Source organism: Semicossyphus pulcher, unplaced genomic scaffold (assembly GCF_022749685.1).
Source record: "Semicossyphus pulcher isolate SPU_LCO1_2020_fin unplaced genomic scaffold, fSemPul1.0.p SCAF_11, whole genome shotgun sequence".
NCBI lineage: Eukaryota > Metazoa > Chordata > Actinopteri > Labriformes > Labridae > Semicossyphus > Semicossyphus pulcher.
In genome coordinates, this window is record NW_027211615.1 from 18,443,906 (window position 1) to 18,467,215 (window position 23,310).

At 40.7% G+C, this 23,310-nt stretch overlaps 2 protein-coding genes across 2 annotated transcripts; one reads left to right on the top strand and one right to left on the bottom strand.

The window, feature by feature from the left end:
* Positions 1 to 1,518: 1,518 nt before the first annotated feature.
* napbb (N-ethylmaleimide-sensitive factor attachment protein, beta b) lies at positions 1,519 to 10,291 on the top strand. Its single transcript, XM_069686587.1, has 11 exons — positions 1,519 to 1,703; positions 3,100 to 3,179; positions 3,419 to 3,535; positions 4,729 to 4,775; positions 5,227 to 5,304; positions 5,385 to 5,440; positions 7,162 to 7,246; positions 7,358 to 7,462; positions 7,545 to 7,613; positions 7,705 to 7,755; positions 9,062 to 10,291. Exons 1-11 carry the CDS (start codon positions 1,603 to 1,605, stop codon positions 9,161 to 9,163), a joined length of 891 nt encoding a protein of 296 aa, XP_069542688.1. The 5' UTR covers positions 1,519 to 1,602; the 3' UTR covers positions 9,164 to 10,291.
* Positions 10,292 to 13,023: 2,732 nt separating this feature from the next.
* On the bottom strand, positions 13,024 to 17,277 carry gzf1 (GDNF-inducible zinc finger protein 1). The gene is made up of 8 exons (XM_069657150.1): positions 17,239 to 17,277; positions 15,716 to 16,710; positions 15,318 to 15,501; positions 15,042 to 15,211; positions 14,834 to 14,928; positions 14,454 to 14,621; positions 14,199 to 14,356; positions 13,024 to 14,013 (listed from the first exon to the last, which is right to left on the bottom strand). The coding sequence occupies exons 2-8, from the start codon at positions 16,693 to 16,695 to the stop codon at positions 13,249 to 13,251; spliced, it is 2,520 nt and encodes an 839-aa protein (XP_069513251.1). The 5' UTR covers positions 16,696 to 16,710; positions 17,239 to 17,277; the 3' UTR covers positions 13,024 to 13,248.
* Positions 17,278 to 23,310: the final 6,033 nt, after the last annotated feature.

The following is a 23,310-nucleotide window of genomic DNA, read 5'->3' on the forward strand; positions in this document are numbered from 1 at the left end:
GTATTTAATTCAGCTCAGATGCACAATCATAGCCTACACTGATGTAATGCTGCAGGCTCTGCAGTCTAGACATTACTTAATGATTATTAAGAACACATGCACGCTCAGTAGTGGTGCCACTGATAATATGGGTTTTCTTATGTAATGGTGATTGCCTTGAGCAGTAGTTATCAGGATGCACCTTGAAACTGATTTGGCTAGTACACTGTATACTTAGGACAAAAAACCACACATATGACAGGTATCGGGTTGGAGAAGATATGTTTATATTATTGCGCCCTTTTTCTGGTTTAGGTTAACTGGGATAGACTTTTTTAATTGCATATATTTTACATGTTACAGCAGAAAAAAAGTACAGGTGTGGTTAAAAACAATAAAAAGCTGCTTTTCATTAAACACATCAGTGCTAGGAGGACGAGGGTCTCATTGTGCATGCTTATGCACAGGTAATTGTATTATACGCACATGTGCATGAACAGGTTCAAGAGGATAGTTTTATCCACATTATACCCCGTGAGAAATATTCTTATCAATATACATTACATTTTATAAAAGGCATATATATATTTAGAAATAAAATAAATTGATATAAATATCAATAAATAAATGTGAAATCACCTTAAAAATGTACAGTACTTAAAGCTGCTGAGGAACTTTCTGTTTGTGTTGATTTTGGCGCCCCCTGTGGACAAAGCCGTACCTCTTATCTCAGCTAATTTTGTCCTGTACATGCTTAAGTGTTGGTTTTTCATGGTTTTTGGTGGCTCATATTGAGTAAACAGAATTAATTCAGTCTGTTTCATAACCAAAGAGAAACTCCTTACTGTAGCTTTAATAATTTTCATGAATCTTAATTAATTACACCTGTGTTTTTCTTTTTAACGCAATTCTAAATGTGCATTATATGCATATAAATAAAAACCCTCAATTGTTGACAAAAGTCTATTTCGCAAAACCAATACACACTGGTACTTGAGGGGCAAGACATGAAGATGCTGAGTCAGTTGTAATGTGTTAGCGCCATCTGCCGTGCCGAAAAATGAAGTACAATGAGTTTGTTATATATTAAGGTTTGTCATAACAATGTTATTGTATTTTATCTAAACTGTAAAGTACAAATAAAACGTGATGTGTCTCAGTGTAAAACATAATGACAGTTCTAATTATTATTATTTTATTCATTTATTTCGGCCATGTTTGAAAATAACAAAAAAAAAAAAACCATTCAGGCAAACTAAGCAATCGCAAAAACGGCATACATTCTAAAGAGTCTGATTTTTTTCAACTAAAGTCTGTGCGAAACAGTTACTTAAAGAACGTTAAATGTATTTTCGCGAATTTGCCATCACATATTACGTAATACGGAACACAAAAATAACGTCACGTTTTATCGGGAGTTGTAGTTTATCTCGCCATGAAGCTAACTGTGTTTGTCTCGTAAGGCACTCAAACTCCCACAATTCAACGGTGCTCGGCTAAGCCAGTAGCAGGTGCACGCCCACGCTAAATAAACCCATCGACAGTAATCCTCACTGTACACAGCGGGATCCTCTGCGGGTATTTTCTTCTTTATAACAAGTTTGAACCAAATAAAACGAAAAAATGGACAACTCTGGGAAAGAGAAGGAAGCGATTCAGCTAATGGCCGACGCTGACAAAAAAGTCAAGTCCTCTGGCTCGTTTTTGGGAGGGATGTTTGGAGGGTAAGACAGCACTGCACCAAAGAACAAACAGCTAGCAGGGATGAACTGTCAGCAGCAAAGTTGGCACGCAGCCTATTTATCTTAAGGCATACATACATTTAGTTATCTGGTAACTGGCATTACATGCAGAAGTATTTAGACATTAAAATAGTGGGAGACGACATGTGGTACTTAGTGTCATCATTCATGTATAACTGTTAGCTTAGTTAGCTTTCATAAAAACATGCCTGTAGCCTATAACACGATGATATCCTGGAAGCTGCGCAGTAAACTGTTCATGACAAACTTTAAAGGTTAGGATATCTACTTTGAATACACAGTACATGTAACCGTTTCTATTTCTATATGCATTGTGCAGGATGACATGTGTTGATACATTGTTAAATTGTTACATCAGTTACATTTATTGTTACATAAATCAGTTGCTTTCATTATGGTTATGTTTGATTTTATCTCCATGTAAAGTGAAAGAACACCAGTTTCTATTAAAAACCCTCCTCTGTCTGAAAACCCAAACACTTTCTCTTCTGACCCAACGTCATAATCCCCAAGGCAATGAGCGTGAATTCATTGCTCTTGCACAATATAATAATAACGTGTCAATATTGGTGCTTATTCTTATCACTCTATTCATTAACACCTGAGTTAATCTGCTTACTAAAGAACCAAATGCTTCTAAGAGGTCAAAAGATGAGGAAAACCTCCATGATGACAAACAGTTATCCAGCACCTTTCTCTGTTATTCATTATGCCTACCATCGTTTTCTCACAGTTGTCATTGCAAAGGTTACACCAATTTCTTTGACACAAGTAACCCTGGGGAGATGATTAATATGGTGTTGCTTGGATATATTAAATGCATGTCATCTTATATTTGAATCTTTTATAATGTAATACATAAAAGGGCAAGGAAAGCTCTGTTATAATAGGCACAAAATACAAAAAGCCGGGTGTGACTCAGTCTCTTTTTCAAAGCTCTGTCCTATGTGACCCCCAGATGTTACTCGGTGGCAATTTTCAAGCGTGATAACTCTTGGCAGGCTTTATACTGGTAATTCTGTGGCTGACCAGGCTGTGAAGTAATCCTCTGCCATGATTGAATGGCCAGAATATTATTACAACTAGAGGGAGCCCCCAGGAGTCCACTTCTTGTCACGGAGGAGGGGAAATCTGTAGAGCCTGTGATGAGAGATTTACATAAGCCAGTCTGCCAATCTGAGCATTGCATCTGCCTGAGAAATGCAACAGCTTGGCGCGTTATACATTTCATCACCCCATGGTGTCATGTAGGCATAATTTATTAGATATAACTTCAATATGTTGATGAATTTCATCACCAGTTTGACCTTTGTATGCATTGGAGCCTGTTTGAAACTATGCTTCCTTTCTTTTCTAGAGGACATCACAAAGTGGAAGAAGCATGTGAGATGTACTGCAGAGCAGCCAACATGTTCAAGATGGTCAAGAACTGGAGCGGTGTGCTACGCTGTTTTCTACTAGAGATATCCAACTTATCCATTTGAACACATTTGAGAAGCTTTAAAATGATGTCCTGATTTCTTTGGCAGTATATCTGCAAAGCACAGCACTTGTGAAGATGCTGAAAGTAAAAAAAAGAAAGTGGCATTATGTGCATAAATTAGAGTGCAAGCTAAATGCAAAGTAAAGAGTGTGCGTGAAAGTTTATGTCCTACTCTTCTTTCCTCTGTTGTCAGCCGCTGGAGGCGCATTTTGCAAGGCGGCACGTCTCCACTTGCAGCTGCAGAACAAACACGACTGTGCCACCAGCTTTATCGATGCAGGAAATGCTTACAAGAAGTCGGACCCCAATGGTGAGACTGCTACAATGTCTTTCATTTTAGTGCCTGCATTTTTATTTCCCCTTTTTAAGTGATGAAACATTGACTCTACATTTAGACTCCTTGACTAGAAGAAATGTCGCTGACCGTGTTTCATGAGTACTGTTTGTAGTGAAGTGGACTAGCTAGAGGATTCCTACCTTGCAGTGTAGAAATAAGGCTATACAAGTGGGACTGGTTTGGTCTCCTACAGAAACTTAGCCATGTCATCACACAGTATTTTACCAAAAGCTTTGGTTTCCCAAGGCTACATTGTGTCATTTATGAGAGCAAATGCTGGACAGTTTACAACTGAATGTCTGAATTTCCATCTTTGAGCCTTTGAAGCAGAGTTTGCTGTTGAAACTCTAAGACACTGATGAAAAATAATGTTGCTGCACTTGAATGCATGACATCTAACTATATAATTGATTTATTGTGCTTTTTGCATCCTCTCTGGCCTCATTTTACATTGAACTAAATAATGTTTTAGCCATCACACCCCGGACACAAACTGTTTAAACTTCTTCCCTCTGGTAGGCGTTACAGAACACTGTATGCAAAAACAGTTTCTTCCCACAGGCTGTCACTCTGATGCATAACAGTCACAGAGCGTCAGAACAATCAGTGTGGAAAAACCCTGTCACCTGTAAACAACACTGTTTATTGTTCATCTCATCGTATGGACACACATTTTATTCATGTAGATATCATCTGGCACGAATCTATGCACACTGTTTTTTTTCTGTACATACTGGGAACTATCTACCTCATGTTATATTTGCACTATTGTCTTTCACAGGCTTGTAGATACTAGTTTAATATTTAATGTTTATTGTAGGCTTGTACATATTAGTTTAATTTTTAATGTTTAAGTGTACAAAGCGAGCAAAGTTAAACCGGAGTCAAATTCCTTGTATGTGTACATACCTGGCCAATGAAGCTGATCCTGATTCTGAAAGGAAGCTGTTTTTGTAAAAAAAATTCAGGAGGCTCTTTCTCGTAATTTTGTTCCTCACTGCATGCAACATATGAGAGCCCTTAATTGTATTACTCACCTTGTTTCACCCTGTCTAATACCACAGCATGCAGACTGACACAGTATGAGGTGCTTAAGGGTCTGTTTAGATTTTCCAACTAACACAATGTCTAACTGTTCCCTCCTCTTCCCTTAATGCTGTCAAAAGAGGCAATCAAGTGTTTAAATGCCGCCATCGATATATACACAGACATGGTAAGATGCACATAGAGAGTGTCCATATATGTGCTTATCCATAAGGCCAATCAGTTTTCGTGTTTGGCTGTGACTTCTCTTTCCCATTGCCTCACAGTATCAGTTCTGTCTGTCTATGAAAATCTTCATTCACATTCATGTAGCAGACTCTCCCTCCGCGTCCTCCCTCTTCCGGATCTTGTGATTGGCTCATATCAACATATTCATGGCACACACGTTTGTTCATGTAACAGTGTTACATTGATCAAATTGCCTGTTTGTAACAAAGGATTAAATTCAGAAACTAAAACCTTGTAGACGTGCAGCAACAGGCTACTACTTAGCCTTGCCCCCCCCCCCCCCCCCCCCTGCACTGTCTTGTACCACAAAGCTTTCACTGACTTAAGAGGCGTCTGTGGATAGATCCAGTTAGTAATGATTTCTCCTCCTCCCCCTTCTCCACCTCCTCCAGGGAAGATTCACCATCGCGGCCAAACACCACATCAATATCGCAGAGATCTACGAGTCAGAACTGGTGGATATTGAAAAGGTAATATTACAATATTGCCTTTTAATACTATAATTATTAATGCTATATTTTTATGTGTTTGTTGTTTTTCTCTTGTAAAGGCTATTGCACATTATGAACAAGCAGCAGACTACTACAAAGGAGAAGAATCTAACAGGTACTGTTCTCACCTTTTGCCTTACTCGAAAATAATACTGTATATATAAGCAGTCTTTTTTCAATGCAACTTTATTTATACAGCCCATTTCAGCAACAAGACATTTCAGCAACAAGACAATTTAAAGTGCTTTACACAAGACAACAAAAGCATCCTGACAAAGGGCAAAAGAAACACATTAAAAAGCAAAGGGAAGATAAAACAGAAGCTTAAATATATAAGACAGTTATAAAATATAAGAATAAAAGTTACAGCGCAGTGATGAATAGTTAAATTATTTTTATTAGTTAAAATAAATGTATTAAAATAATTAAATAGAAGGCAGCTGTTAACAGGTGAGTCTTCAGCCTTGAGTTTTTTGATTGATTCAAGTGCCCTCTTTTAATGTAAAAACACGTCATAATTTGTACATACATTTGCATTGATTTCAAATTACGCTGCTTGTAGATTTCTGTACTTTGTGCTTTCAAGACTGAGCTAAGGAGCTAATATGAAAACAACGGTGGGGCTTTTTTTATAGGAGACATTTTGACATGTCACAGAAAAAGAAGCACATTTGCAGATGATAATATTAATGATGGCTAATTAAATTAACAGCGGTGGCTTCGGTTTTAACTAATTAAAACTAGTTAAAGCTACACCTGTGCTTTTTTTTCCAACCATGACAAGTCAAATGTCCTCAGTTCCATTAGACCTGCTTTCTTTCAGAGTGTAACATTACAAACTTGCACACTATAAACTTTTGAAGTATTGGATCAATTGATATCACATATTTATATTATACAGCTCTGGAAAAAAACTCCAAACTGTCCTTAAATCAGCATCTCTCTCTTCATGTCATGGCAATATAGATTTGATCCACATTAAAAACCTCATGAATGTGATCAAGAGGAAGATAAATGTTTACAAGCCATCAAACAAAGACGAGCTGCTTGAATGTTTACGCAAAGAGTGTCATAGTGTCACCCAACAGCAATGTGAAAGTCCTCCAAGACGTATGAAAGCTGTAATTGAAAACCAGGTTATTCCTGTAAATATTGATCTGTGAACTCTCCCTGAGTTAAAATAGTGGTATTTTGGTGTTTAAAAATGAATATGAACTTGTTTTCTTTGCTTTATTCGAGGTCTGAAAAACATTTTTCGCATCTTTTTATTATCTTAACCAGTCATCATTTTCGGCAAATAAAAGACGTAAATGAGAATACTTTATGTGGAAGTAGAAAGAAATGTTGTTTATAATAAAGCAAAAGTTTTACACAAACACAAACCTATAAATAGAAGAACCAGAGAAGAACTTTTTTTGCGGTGTTCTCTTAATTTTTGGCTGACCGTCGGGGTCTGCCCTACACATGGGTCTGTATGTGACTGACTGAGTAACTGAGTGAGTGAGTGAGTGAGTGACGGTACTTTAACAGCCGTAGAGAGAGAGTTGCGACACTGCAATAGCGGATCATGGAGCATATTGGACCTCCACTGACGCGACTCTCTGTCTGTACGGCTCTGGATACATTGTTCGGGGAGTAGGCGGGGCTGCTCCTCCGCTGCTCTCTCCTCACCTACGTCCGCAACGCACACCTGCTTCAAACACGTTGTCATCGGCCTCAAAAGGACAGTCCTTGTAACACATTGCCCACAAAAGAACACATTGACCTGATGCGGTCAGCCACATACTAGGTTTTGACCTAGATATTAACTGCGGTGGGCTCCTTTTGTGTTTCCAGTTCTGCCAACAAGTGCCTGCTGAAGGTGGGGGCTTACTGTGCTCAGTTGGAGCAGTACCAGAAGGCTATCGAGATCTATGAGCAGGTGGGTACTACTTGTTTTTGTGCCTCATGCTTCTCTATCCACACTGACCTGATGTTTTTTACATTTCTACTTTCATTTGTAATAACTTTGTATAATTTGGATGTTTATTAGGTCGGAGCCAACACCATGGACAACCCGCTGCTGAAATATAGCGCCAAAGAGTATTTCTTCAAAGCCTCCCTCTGTCATTTCATTGTCGACGAGCTCAACGCTAAGGTGAATTTATACCTTTGTGGTTCAGTCTCAGAGATGTGTGACGGGGGGTTGTTTTGTAATCTAACACTCTGTGTCTCCACAGATTGCTGTTGAAAAATATGAGGAGATGTTCCCGGCTTTCTCAGACTCTCGAGAATGCAAACTGTTGAAGGTAACTCGACGCTCAGAGCTCTGAGGAATCTGATGGCTTACTTTTCCAATTTCTGTGAGTAACCTACATCTTTTTTTTTTTGCCTTTACAGAAACTTCTTGAAGCTCATGAGGAACAGAACAGCGAGGCTTTCACAGAGGCAGTATGTATTGAATACCCTGAGAAATTTCTCATGTTTTAAAATAAGGCTTGTGGTGAGCAGAGGAGTCCCACTGCTGCAGCTCTTGTAGTTTTGTTGGATCTCTTGTGTGTTCAAGAAAGACGAAGGCTGGATCTCCGGTATCCATTCAGTCTCGCAGGACTGTGTATGTGCAGTCTGATGGAGGAACAATATATAGTTGGAACACCTTAAAGTTTTTCAAAGTTATCTCAAAGTCAGAACGGGGAGAGTCCTCGTCGACAGTATGTTACATGCAGTTCTGTGTCATTGTACAGGATTGGATTACAATTGTTACAAGTGTGTTAGTTTATACTGTATAGTGGTTCTCAACTGGTCTCGCCTCAGGACCCACCACGTCCCAAAATTTCTATGAAAAATGGTGCAGTTTGGACCTGAGACCGAACAAAACACAGTATGTCAACATCACAAAAGACAACAGTATAATAGTCGACCAAAATGGTGGCAGTGCATAAGAGCAAAATATTCCCTGTACAGAAATATGCTAAAAACTGCAACATAAATGCAACTACTGTCTGGCTCATCAAGTTTCAAGAATGTAAATATACCATAAAATCCAGAATATAAGACGCAGTCTGTTTTTGTGGGGCATCCCAGAGGGGTTAAGGTTTTCTATAGCTATTTATTAATTTTACATTGAAAATGTATTTTTATTTAAAACACACACAAATGACAGCCTACCATCTGTTTTCCCCATTTTGAGTTTGCAATCCTGCTAGCTACGGGTGCTGTAGCTAGCGGTAGCTGGTAGCCTACGGTAACGTTGATTGTTACGAGGGTGGCGGCTGCAATGGCGGTGCATGTCCGTGACAAAGCGTTAGCAACAATGAAGTTAGTTGGATGCAGCACACTTTTTTACATGAAGAAAAAAATGTATTAAAAGTGCGTCACCAAATTGTACGGTAACTGTAGTTATATATTACCCAATCAGTGAATACATGGAGTGTGACTTAACTACACTACTGCATGCACGTCATAGGAAACCCATGTCCTTCAAAATAAAAGCGCAGCAACAACTTTTTCCCACAAATTTTTATTTTTCAAGCACACATCAGCAACCGACTGAAAACAGCTCCATGACTAACTTTTGGGTCCCGACCCACCAGTTGAGAACCATAGCTTTATACAATGAACTGAAACGAAGCTTTTACAGCGTCATTTTATCTACAAATACCCAGAAATGTATAACAAATCACACTAAATGAGCAAAACCCTCCAACTGTGCTCCTTATATAGTTGAAATCTCTGTGTCCTTCTCTCCCGCCTGCAGGTAAAAGAGTTCGACTCGATCTCACGCCTGGACCAGTGGCACACAACCCTCCTGCTGCGCATCAAAAAGACCATCCAGGGCGATGAAGGGGATCTGAAATGAAGGAAAAACCTGGGGGTAGAACTGCAGCACGGAGGGACAAATCCATCACGCATGCTTTCACACACACACAGACACACACAAACGCACACTCTTTCACTCGCCGCACTGTGTATAGCATCTGGAGAGGAGCGTCCGCTGATGATTTTGAATTTCCCACTGCTCACTGCTACACTGTCCGAGTACTATCTTTGCTTTCTTCACGAGCAAATCTGAATCTAGTCAGAATGTTAATCCTCTCGCCCTCACCTCTTGTCTAGAGGATTGCTGCATACGTCTTCTGCTGGAATCTGTCCCGGGGGATTTCAGAGTGATCAATTGTATTAAAACCGATGTTAGTATTGACAACAAGCATTGCATGTTTTGTACGATTATCGTTTCCTAGTCAGATGCAGCTTGTTTTTTTTTAATCTAGTTTATTATGTATTTAAACAGCTTATTTAACTGATTCAGTTTGATGTACATAACATTATCACAGTGTGTATGGATTTTCAGAATGTACTTTTTATTTGTTAGATTAAAAGAAAAGGGATTAAATTATTGCCATGATTGTACTTCTAACATCGTCAGAGCTACAAAAAAGGATTTTGTTTGCGTTTTGTCACTGCGAGGAGAGACTCTTCTGGAAGAAGGGCAATGATATGCACCAAGTGTAGACTGTTAAACATTCGTAAATAATCAAAACCTTCAATTAACATTAATTTTGGATTCTTTATTATTGCTTTAGGATTCGTTGATGTAATAATACTTTGAATGTTTGAATGTCTAAGCTAGGTTTATAGTTTGCCTGTAAAAAACGTACTTTGAATCAAGAGCACTGATGAGGAAACCCTTCTTCCTCATGTCCAGGGACTAATCTTGGGGCTAATGTGCATCATAGTCACTCATCTCGTACCGTGTTGTGATGTGAACTTATCATGGAGGGTCTACTCCTGCAGTGCTCCTTTCCAATGGCCGGTTGCTTAGCATGTCATTGTGTGTAGATTAGTGTTGTGTTACATTCACTAGTGTGAGCCAGACCAAAGTTTTTACTATAGGGTCAGTCGCCCTGCGTATCCAGCTTCTTCCAGGTGGAATGACTATGGACCTTGGATATGATCTGTATGCTTTTGCAAAGGGACAATAATAAAGATATTATATCCCAGCTGTGCTGCCCTGCCTTTAAATTATCTTTTGGATACAGTATCCAACTTTTCCTCGACTTGGAATCCTGTTGCCTAAGTGCAGTCAGATTTGTTGTAACGCATTCATGTTGTAAACCGAAACTTGTAGTATTGTGACAATGTTTCAACAGTGATAGAAACTCTACAGCTAATTTCAAGGTCTGCACTACACGATAGATTTTAAATGTGACAACTCAAACCTATCACATTTTGTACTTTGAGTCTGATGAGCGAAATTTGCAGCATTCTGATTTTGTCTGTTCATCATGGAGGACTTAAGAGTTCAGGGAATATTCTAGTGGTGCAAAAACAATATACGTATTTAAAACGTAGCTTTTTTTAAAAAGGGGTATTATGCTAATTTCAAGCTTCATATTTCACTCTGTGATACCTGTGAAGTAGCTTAGCATAATTTACAGTTTTAAAAAAACTCAGCCTCTGCCTGAAGCGACTCAGTCAGATCTGTCCCTTTAAAAGGGGCCATATCTTTTGAATGGATATTCTCATATTTTGATGAGTTTCACATTTTTGGGTGTTTATTGTTCACAGTGAAAAATTGAACACTGCATCTGCATAATTCCGTGTTTTTCCAGAATGACATTTTTAAAAAGGTCGCCTCTGAAATGGGCCATTCAGAACAGCTGCAGGTTTCTACGCAGAACCTTGCTTTAGCTGAAATCAACAAATCGACATTCACCGTCATTCACCTCAGGCTGCCTTCTTGCACGAGCTTGTAGTCAAGTCGTTGTCAAGATTTCATCTTACCATTTCGATACCACCTGGCGATTCTGGCTCGTACATATAAGGCCAAATAACCGACCCTAGAGCAGCCATGTTTTCTACAACTTTGGAGTGACAGTGCAGTGCGGCCGCTTCCCCAGGTGGGATCACACGCTGAGGCTGTGTGCAGCATGTAGAAAAAACTGTGAAACTTGGCTCCACAGCAGCCTGCAGACTGAGCTGAGAAGCCTGGGGATTACTCCAACGTACTTTTACAGATTTGAAATGTCACCCACATTTAGTCTGGACATCCAACATTGTAACATTATATATATGTCTTAATTAGGGATGCACGATATTATCTGCACGTTATCGGTATCAGCCTATATTGGCTTAAAAATGATCAATACGCCGATATCCGCCGATATAATTAACCGATAAAATAATGGGCTGCTGCATACTTGATTAAATGCCCGACCTCGGCGCAATGTCCCCGGCGCAAAGAAGACCTGCACGGCGCAGCGTGATGACATCACGTGTGTCTACCTGCAGCATGAGAGAGTCAGAAGCCAAAATGTCCGTGGTGTGGAAGTTTTTCAAAGTGTCCGAAATAGATAGCAAAACTGCTATTTGCAATGACTGCTCAGCTTCGGTGATGCGAGGAGGAGCCAAGGCAAAGTCTTTCAACACTACAAACTTGATTAACCATCTCAAGACCCGTCACCCCGACCGTTGTAACAAATGTGATAAGAGTATCACCATTATACTGTACGCTAATTCCAATACAGAAGAGAGTTGATGATCTCTGCAATTAGGTGTGCAGGAAAAAAATATCGGTATCGGTAATCGGCTAAATGAGTTGTAAAATATCGGCATATTGGCAAAAAATCTAGCATAATACCCCCTCTTTAAATGTTAGATGAGAATATTACATTTTGTGAGTTACCAGTATTATTATGAAAATGCTGAATACAATATTTGTTGCTGTTGTTTGAACTGATAAATTTAAGTATTCATTTATTAATCGAAAACATTCCTTCAAGTGCTGCTGCTGTATGGCTGCTGCCTTTTCAGACTCTAATACTACTTAGTAAAACATGACTGATAGATGGATTGATAGATGGATTTGTGTTGGCGCGGTAAATTTCTAAATGAATAAAATAACATTATTGTCCGTTAGTGTTTTTGACCTAGCTCTGACATACTGCCCTATGTCCCTGCACAACACTCATCAAATGTCTACACTATGTTCTGTGTGCATGTCCTTCATCGTGCCCGCATGCCTCTACAAACTAAAGTACAAGTTTTCCTTCCTAGCACGTGTCCAGATTGACTTGATAGATTTGATGGTAACCAGTTAAAATATTGTGAACAGTCGCCATAAATACAACTAATGTTACTTTTCTCTTTACATCAGACACCAGCTCATTTAAACATTAAAAACTTCAGAGCTCGTCTTTCTAACCTTGAGAAAAAGTAGAAGTCTTCTTATTGGTGTTCAGGCTTGTAAATCCTCAAGGATTACACAGGAACCTGCTGAACATAAACAGTTTAAGAAACAGCTGTGTTTATATAGAAATGGTTCCAGCTAGAGGAAAGTGCCAGAACTTTGAAGGATTTAAGCCACTTCATTTACATTTAGACGACCATAATTCATCAGCGGAGTCGCAGAAAGTATTCCAGAGGTGTGTGGAGAGCTACTTGAGGATTCACAGGGGTGCTGTTGTGCAGCTGCCAAGGACTTCTGACAAGTTTCCCAGAACATCGAAGTGAAAACCAAAGTTGTAACTTCTGCAACACATGATGTAACAGAGACAGATGTCTAATATTAATTGTGGTAAAACCTGACGTAATGTTTGAACTTATATATAATGTGTTTACAATCCCCTCCATTTTTACCCTATATATGTATAATATTCTTCATAAGTTAATTTTACTTAGCCGTAGTTATATCTTTAAAAAATGTGCCTTAACTCTCGGTGATTCTTGTCGTTTTTAATCATTACTTTGATATTCCAAAAGAGTGAAACAAACATTGAACATATTCAAGTCTGTTAACAAAATACTGGACTTCAGCTCTTGATGATGAACACCGCATGGTCAGACATGCTAATGCTGAACTACACACATAATCGTCATGGAAAGAGGTATTGAAATGTGATTTTAAATTCCCTAAAGCCAAATAAAATTCTTTAAACTCATGCACTACATAGCATCTTTAGCTGGTGTCTCTTTAGGTTCAGCAGATGTCTGATCGTCTGTCCTCAGCTGTCCCTCCTTTAGGACAGTAGCTGATTGTTCTTTCCCGGCAAAATTCTCAGTGATAATCACAGTCTGAATATCAGGGTGCGAAACTTCCATCTCGCAAGTCTTCTGCTCTGGAGCCAAAATGGTCTGTGAGGCAGCAGCTTCCAGGACTGATGACGTCGGGACAGTTTGGATCTCTGTGACTGATGCTAAAGCGCTCTCAGAAACAGGAACCATTAGGCTGGGTGCCGACAGAGAGGAGGCGGAGGCTTCAGAGCACAGTGGGATAGTGTGAGCCATGGACACGGGTATAGAGAAGGGGACAGAGATGGCTGATCCGTCTAAGGAGATGACACTGGCCCCCGTGCTGTCAGCGGTCACAATAGGCTGGATCTGAGTCCCAGGTGTCATCTCAGTGTGGATGACAGTGATAGCGCCGTGTCTGACCAGAGTGATGGCCCCATGAGCGGTCCATTCAGACGGGAAGGTGACGGGTTCAGTCGGCAGCACGATGGAGTCGGTGTGGATATTACCAGGACTGTCAGCAGTACTAGCAGCAGCAGCAGAAGTAGCAGCACCGCTGTCTTTTCTAGCTAAGCTCTTCTTCTCCCCTGCTCCTGCTTTTTCTGCCTTTTCTTTTGTGGAAGTTTTAGTTTTCTTTTCCTCCACATTTCCCTCCAGCACCACAAGGTAGTTTTTCCATGGAGCATCGGCATCATGAATCTGAAAGATCAAAGAGATCATGTTATTTACAGCATATCAGGTAATAAACATGCATTTCTAGCCACTGTACAAATCCTTATCCCTGAACAATGCTTTGGTCCTAGCAGAATGCTAATCAACAACACTGTGTCCACTTGGTTAAAAATACACTTTCTGATGATCACAATATCTTAAATGCTGCTCACCATAGTGTGCCTACGAAGAGTGGACTTGTCTGTAAAGGTGCGTTTACAAAGGCCACACATGTAGGGCTTCTCTCCTGTGTGAATACGCTGGTGCCTCTGCAGGGCGTTGAGCTGGGTGAAATGCTTGTCACAGTCTTTACAGCTGTACGGACGCTCACCTGACAATCAACAGAATTGGAGACAAACATGGTAGACAACACAAAGGTGTAAAAATAGATTATGATTTTTTGAAATGTCTCGAATTTAAACAATTACCTGTGTGTATTTTTAAATGCTGGTGGAGGGAATTCCTCTGAGCGAAGCCTCTGCCGCACTTCTCACACTTGTATGGCTTAGACCCAGTGTGGATGTTTGAGTGGTGTCTCAGGTATTCTTTCGATGCAAAGCTCTTCCCACAGGCCTCACACATGAACGGTTTCTCTCCTAACAGGAGAAGGAAAAGCAAAATAATAACCTTTATTTTCCCACTATTGGCCTGGTACATGTCGATTCTAGCCTTTCCTGAATAAGGGCTGGCTTTAGGGGAAATTTGTATAACCTTTTTAACAGGATTATTTAGTCCAGACTCTCCAAACTAAAGCTGGAAAATGCAGAAATCTTAATTTTTTATACTGATTTAATATACTGACTCTCACCTGTGTGTGATCTCTTATGATAGGCCAACATGTGCTTTTGGGTGAACCTGGAATCACACTCGTCACACGCAAATGGCTTCTCTCCTGTGTGTGTCCTAAACAGACAAATTAAACCCTCATCTTTATCATACATTTACAAACAATATTAGACTCTTATGTTAAAGTATTAGTGTAAGACTAGACCAGCCATAATCAGTGAGTTCTGTACCTGCGGTGCATCTTGAGGGCCGAGTTCTGGGTAAATCTTGCCCCACAGTCAGTGCACTCAAAAGGCTTTGCACCTGTGTGTGTCCTCTCATGCAACAACAGGGCTGTTTTGGAGCTGAGCGCCTTCCCACAGTCAGGGCAGACATGTCGCAGATTGTTACGCTCATGTACCTAAGAAGGAGCAGTGATCCGAGACAAAAATTATAAATGTGACTCTAGTTGCACGCATATATGATGTTTATACACAAGAATTGTTTGGCATGTTATTCATCCTCACCTGTCTTTGATGGCGGACAACATCCTTCTTTCGTTTAAAAGTTTTTGAGCAGGATTCGCAAGCAAAGAGCCTCTCATTACTGTGCACATGCTTTTCATGGATCTTCAGGTTGCTGCGGTTAGCAAAGGTCTGCTGGCAGGTCTCACAGCGGTAGATAACATCTGCTTGCACTCCGTGGTACGCACTGGTCAAGAGAGCAGTAAGAGGTTAGAGCAACGTCAAAACACAAATGTATTTATCTTTGCTATCAGATGAACGGATGATCATCTTTTGTGGCTCCAACTTTATGTGTGAATTTGCCATGAAATATGTAATTCACTGTTGCACTACTATAAGACCAAGATGGATAATATTGAAAATACAAGCAAAAAATGAAACCCAGCAGCACAATGTCTTACCTAATGTGTTTCAAGTAGCTTCTCTCGTAGTGGAAAGTCCGCTGGCACTTGTCGCACTGGAACTGGGCCTTGGATGTTCTTTTTAATGGCTCCTTGGACTCTCCGTCCTCATCCTCTTCCTCCCCCACATAAAACATGCTGTCTTCAGCACCACTACTCTGCTCATCTTCCTCATATTCAGAATCATCGTCATCACAGCCCGGCATTTCCGTCCATGACTCCTCTCCTTTCTCTGGCTGATCCTCTGCTGTTTCCTCTGCACCAGTCTCATCTTCATGCTCCTCTGTGCATTTATTTCTAACTTGGTTTTCGTTCTTGGTAGCTTCTCTTTTAGTAGTTAAACGACGCAGAAGGACTTTACGGCCAGCCAGCCTCAGTTTTCGCTGTCCTTGTGTGTTCTTATCCTTGGCTATGTTTTTTGCCTTAAGTCTTTTTGAAATGACATTTATCTCAGAGCTCTGAGGAGGGAGCCGGCGCTTACGGGGTAAGTTTTGAGGCTGCTTTTTCATTGTGGTATTTTTTGCTTTCTTAGTACCATCCAAGTCGTCTTTGTCAATAACTTTCTGTTTTTTCTTTGGGTGTTTGTGCATTACTCCAGCACTGATGGCTTCACCACAAACCTCTGACAGATCCTCACAGTCTAAAAAGTCTGCCGCTGCTTGAACATCACTTATCTTGTCTCTGGCAATTTCAACTTTTCCAGTGTAGACAAATTCCAAAAACTTGTAGAAATCATTGGAGTGCATATTTGAGAGTAGTACTTTGTCTCTGGTAGCATCCTCAGAGAGAAGGATCTTCTTGAAGTAGCCACTGGATGCTGCGAGCATCACCTGGTGGGCCTGAAACTCCTGCATGTCTCCCTGGTAGTTCACCTGCACTGTGACATCACTAAGATGTCCCTGCAGCAGGAGCTGATGCAGAGAGGACAGGATGTTTTCATGGTGGGACTTAGAGGTCAGCTTCACTACTTTGACCTCCATGATTCATTTGTGCTGCTGAGACAAAAAAGGGAAACAGTGACTTGTAATGGTTTTGTTTCATTGAATTTATGGACATAGACACAATCTCTTAGGCTGGACCACGGGACAATACAGTTGTTAAGCCCATGCCTGTCAGGTATCATCACTACTGGGGGTACTTTTGGAGCAGTGAACGTTTCATGTAAGCTAAATGCAATAGTTGCCAGGTAGTGAATTGCCTTGCTGAAAGGGCTGCTAATATTAATCGAAATGCGTGTAGAGGTAGTATATTTTACAATATCTCTCTGACATATACTTTAAAGCAATGTTTATAATTTGTCTTTTCTTGATAATGTTCACTGTTACGCTCAGTATCTGCTACCAGTAGCATCACATACACACAATGCTAAACAAGCTAGGCTAGCTAACATTAGCCGTCAACTCGAAACACACTCGTTGGAAATGTAATAATATAAATTCAATCAACAGCACAGTGCACACAATGTATGACTGAACGTAGAGCAGCCAGTTAACTGCACGACAACACGAAGCAAGTTTTCTTACCGTAAGCTCGGTAAAATGGCAGCCCCACACAAATGCTCTCAACAGCGGAAGGTATTTTCCTGTAGAATAGAAATCATTCCTGAAAACGGCTTCAACCGACTTCCGGTGCCGAGCGAGCTGATTTGGGATCAGTCCTTCGTTTATGCTGGCATTTAAATGTTAAACTACCGAATACAATGGCTGTTCCTGGATCAGTAGTCCGTTACCGGAGATATTTCTTTAAACGTTATATTTTGTATTTCTCTTACTTATCTCCAAAATATGGTCTATTCAACGATAAACTTAACAGCCGTTGAGTAGTAAATGCTGCACTTCAAACATTACTGTTATTGCTGTAAATTTCATTTGAAATTCAACTTATAATTGACAAGCTAAGAATAAGCCACTTTATTATGTAAAAGTGTCTATGATAAGCTATTCAGCAACAGTAGCATTAATGCCGAATTTTAATAACAGAGATTTAATAAAGTTATGAAAATACCGTAACTGTAATTCCTAATAATATAACTCAGTGTTTATAAGTGCATTTCCACCTCATAACCGCACGGGGGCGCCACTGCATCAGGACAATACATGATACTGCTAGTGCTGGATTAAATAGCAGTTTAGCCTGCATTTTAAACAGCTACATTTGCATTTTTGTTCAGCATTCTGTCTCCACACAGACAACACTCATTTTACAGTATATTTAACCGGGCAGACTTCTTTTGAATTAAACTACATGTTTAAAAATGAGTTGTTTAGTACCAGTGGTAGAATAGTTTTAGCAATAGTCATATTAGAATGGTTCCAAAACATAAAAAAATAGGTTTTTAAATGAATCCATTACATTCAGAAGAGCATCATTTCTCTTCAGAGCTGCAAAAAGGACGCTGTCATTCCAAAGGTGTATGGAAAGCTACTTAAGGATTCACTGGGGTGCTGTTCTGCAGCTGCCAGGGGTTTTTTTTCTTCCAGAGGAAATCCATATACCGTACATTTGTCTTAATGAATTTTGCAAGGTAGCAATCTGCTCTGTTCCGGTGACTCATGCTGCTCTCTGGTCCAAAGCTGGGCAGACTTTATCTCTGACCTGGAACACTGTGTCCGTCTGGCTTTTATTACATTACTCCTCCTCTGCCATACCATACTTTATGGATTACATTTTTCACACAACTGCTCCTTCATGATTCATCTTCATATAAAAGACACACAACATCTGCAAATGTAATGATCTGTAGCTGTACGCTCATGGGAATCAAAAGTATTTGCATAGATATTAATGTGGTATAAAGTATTACCATGAAAATAAGCCTGGGCTTTAATGGAATACCAAATTACTCGGTGCAGATTAATGAGACAAGTCATACAAATTAATTTTCTGTATATTGCCATAAGTACAACTTTTTAGATTAGAGGAAGGAGAACATTTTTCTCTGTGGGCACTGAGGGTGAAAAGGTTTTGGATTTTCTTCCATGAATGTATCAGCGTGTCTGAGAAATGTTGGTTTTTCACTGTAATGATAAAAAAGAATAGCTTCATTATGCAGTGATGAATAGTAGGATTATATTTAATTTCTGCAGGATACTGTAATCAGATATGTACAAAAAGTACAGCAGTTTCAGGTTCTGGGTAATGCTAATGGCAAATATTAAACTAAACTTGTGGCTTGTGATGTTGTCACAGGATGCTTTGTCATAATGAAGACATGGCAGGGAAACAGTCTTGAGGTTTCTACATTTCATCACTAGCTGACATGTGTAATCAGGGGGATGAACATACGCTGCATCACTGAAATAGCAAAAGGTCAAACAGTCATTCCAGCATTATGGCATTTTAATCTCCTTTAGCAGTATTACTGGCTGACTTTTTAAATGACTCCAGGGCATTTTGTGATATTCAAAGGTGCACAGTTGAGCCGGGGAGAGAGGAAGTGGATGTCGTGTAACTTCAGTCGAGGGTCCAGATGTTGCCAGTCCATGACATGCATAATAGCCGGATGCATCAGCAGGCCATCCAGTAGCAAATTAAACTCCCACAGATACATCATCAGGTTGTCAGTGAAGAAGAAGAGGTGCAAATGCTTGCTGAAAGGTGATGGGCTCAGCAAACACAACATTCTACCATCGTCGGGTCTTGTTTGCTCTGCTACGGGTAGACTCCTCCACACAAACCGAAAATATCTGTGCTGACGCTCCACAGCGCACAAACAACGTGACAAAATGTGAGCTGTGTGAGCAAAAAAACACAACCCAAAGCCAAAGCCAAGGCCGGTTTTAATTTGAGGCTTCGGGGTGAACACACTCTACAAAAACGCAGAGGGATTCTTGAGTTTGGTGGCGATGGTTGTGTCCTGCCTTGGTTTGTGTGCTGGAGTCGTGCAAACACTTTAATTTTGATGCAACGAGGGTAAACCAGTCAGTTTGTGTCCTTGCAGGACCTCTCTACAGCTCCTTAACAGGGCTGACTCATAATCCTAGCAGATGAACTGAACCAGTGATGGTAAACACAAGAACATTACATGGAAGTGCAGACAGAGGTGGTCCAACAATAACCGCAGCATTCTCTTTGTGCTTGCCCACATAACCACTCAGCTGGTGCCAGACCAATCACAAACCAGTCCAACTCAGTTTTCTGTGGTGTCTCTCTCTTCCCCTCCGGTCACTAAACTTTGTTAACAGAAAACATGTTGCATGAATTTATTTTTTCATGCTTGTTTTTAAATACTTTTTTTTTATCAATGGGACACAGGGATACTTGATGTTATGCAGATTTGGAAAGTGGTTTCGGTCTAAATGGACGCAAATCTCCACCCTTATTTGTGTAAGGAAGAAATTGGGCAGTTGTCAAATATTATACATGTTTGCAGACCTGTCAAGGCCAAGTTTGCTTAGCCAGGATACACACAGCAGTCCAGACCTGTCGCTGGTAGTCTCTCCTAACACTTCCGTCTAGCTTCCTTCCCCTTTGCCCTTTTCTTTGCCTTTTTCACTGGCGTGATACCACACCACATTCAGCCGGTCCAGAATATCGCTGGAACCCCATAAAACCTCAATGTAGCATCGTAAGAAACCAATGCTTCACCAAAATTGCAGAATACTTCGTGCCATAATGTAGAAGTGAGTTTTTTTTTCTTGGCTAAGACTGATGACAAATTATAGCATGTGCAGGTCACGTCCTCGCTCAAATATGATAATAAGCAGGCAAAAAGATCAAACTTATTTTGCCACACTTGCAGCATTGTCGATCTGTCAGTCAGTGTGTGGTCTACTGAAAACTGTTGTAATATTTTAACCACTATTGGATTGCTTGTCATCAAATGTGTTACAGTTATGCATGTTGCCCAGAGGATGAACCATAATTACTCTTCTTATATACAATCACGTTAAGGCCCCAATCAGACAGAACGCGTTTTACAGACTGCAAAACGGCCTACGGTTAAAAAAGAGCAGCTCGCTGTGCCTTTTTTCGTCTGTTGTTAAGGCAACCACCGAATCATTAGCTGTCATTAACCTAACTGTTATTTTGTAAACTGACAGAAGACCCGCCTCTCCATTCATCCCATTGGACAATGTGAAAAAACGTCAATGACGTCGGACGCTTTTCTGCTTTGAGTCGAAGTTTTTTCATTTCCTCAAGCGTTTCCTCAAAAACGTGAGCCGTTAAGTAACGCAAAAGCAGCACGCGAAAAGCGTCCCTCTCATTGAAAACAACTACAATAAAGCCGCCTTCAGCTGCTAAAACGAGCTCTGTCTGATGGGGCCCTAAAATTTTAATAGTTTGGTTCATGACCTTGTACATATAGTTAATAAGCAAATGTTAGCATGCCAATATGCTAAACATGAGCATAGGGCAATGGTAGAAATTTGGTAAACTTGCTAAACATCAGCATGTTAGCATTGTCTTTGTGGGCATGTTAGCATGCTTACATTCGCACTTAGCTCAAAGTACTAGGTTAAATAAAGCCTCACAGAGCAGTTAGCAACTAGCTCAGTCTCGAATATTTCAGTTTTTGTGCTCTTGAGCGCCACCCACTGGCAATAATCAGTGATTATAGGAGCACACATTTTTGAAGTTGTATCTGTAGTCATCGATATTTTCTTTGTTTGTTCAGCCATAGTTGATTACTGTTTACTTGCAATGCTTACAGACTGTAAGTGAAGCCGTTTTATGCTAAACATGATGGTGAACATGTTAAACGCTTGGTAAATTTGCCATCATGCTAGTATTTGCACTTAGCTCAAAGCACTACTAAGGCTAAATGCAGCGTCACAGAGCAGCTAGCAGCTAGCTCATTAAAAATGTTAGCATGCCTGTATGCTAAACATGATGGTGACCATGTTAAACATTTGGTAAATTTGCCATCATGCTAGCATTCGTTCTTAGCTCGAAGCAATACTAAGGACAACCTCACAGAGTAGCTAGCATGGCTGTGGGCTCTTGTTATAAACTTCTGTCACTGCAGTGTTTTGTACCAAACAATTTCACCTACATGAAATAAATACAGTACAAAAAATAACCCCTGAATGGTATCTGTCATCTCCCTCCTCGAATAGGCTCCATTTCACCAAGCAGAGATGTTTCCCTTCTTGTGCCGGCCTGATTCAGAAAATACTTTCCTTCCATTGATGAAAAGATATACAGCATTCAGAGATGAAATTACTTTCCAAATGGCCTCTGACTCACCATCTCTATTCCCAGTTCCCTCTCACACTCACCCTCCCTCCCCCCTCCCCTCTCCACCTTCACTCGTCCTTGTGCTTGTTCTATCTATTGTAACTGTATACAGCACTTAGCACTTCAGACGGCAGACAAACCTGCTCAAGGACAACCACCCACTCTTGCCATGCTCATAAATAGACTATTTGTCCAGGCTTACCAATCACCTTACCCACCGAGCTTGTGTGGGTGCTTGTGGACATTGTGTAGCTTGCACTAAAATAGATCCTCTCTGCTGCTGTGAGGGAGGCTTGGGCCTCCAGCCTGCATTTTTCACAGCAGATATGATCGTTGAACCTTTGAAAATTAACAATAACGTCTCACAAAGTCTATCCCTTCATAATGTGTGATTTTATCAACAGTTTGCATGCTAAAACAGGTGGTGTCACCTCTACAGAGTTTCCCAGAATGCAACACTCTTCCCGGCCGTGTGGGACATGACCGTCAGCACATTCCTGAAGAGTGCTGGATCCCCAGAAGCAACAATTCCTCCTTCCTCTCTTCCCTCCCTTCCTTCCTGCCGCCCTCGTGTCCTCTCCTTTGCCTTCTGTGGATTGCATCACTCGTCTGCCTCCTGGCCTCCTCTCCTCGGACCCTTTAATCACATACAGCACACACAGGCACACAGACACGCACACACCCATTGTGGGCAGAAGGCACCCTCGTCAGTGCTCATACTGGTTTTGTGGCTTCAGTAGGATTTTATGGTTGGTTTGAGCACAGGATTCTGGAGGTTTTCCAAAGACTCTGCTTCTCTCCCTCCATCTCTTTGTTCCTTTCCTCTCTTTTTCTTTTCCTCCTCCCTTTCCTCCCCCTCTTCCTGCTTCACCCGCTTGCCCTCAAGGTCAGAAATATCCTGTGGTGAAGGTTTGATCCCTTTGGATGTGCCTCTGCTCTCTCCCTCTTTCTGTGTCTCACTTACACACTTACTGTTAGCATACTCCACTCCTCTAAGCATTCCCATACAGGAAACACATGCTGGGATCAGCATGGGCAGGTCTGTGTGTCGTGCAACTGCACACACATACACACATCTTCCTTCCCACTTGGGGTCAACAGGCTCTCCGGACATGTAGCATTCAGGAAGGAAAAGAAATCTTCATCTTTATATGAGGAACTTGTCAACACTGAAGATCTCATCCGTCTTTCGTCGGATGGTTCAGTAACAGAAAATAAGAGTCTGATTCTCTCTAGTCTTACAGTCCATTGACTCTCGTACTGCACTGACCGCAGCCAGGTTAACCCTGCTCCTCTGGGTTCACCTATCCTCTGAGTTGCATAACATGGCAGCGGTCCAGCACTTGTGTAATAACAGAGGCCTTTGGCTGGCTGAAAGGACGCCAGTTCAACCAGTCATCCTCTCATATCCGCCA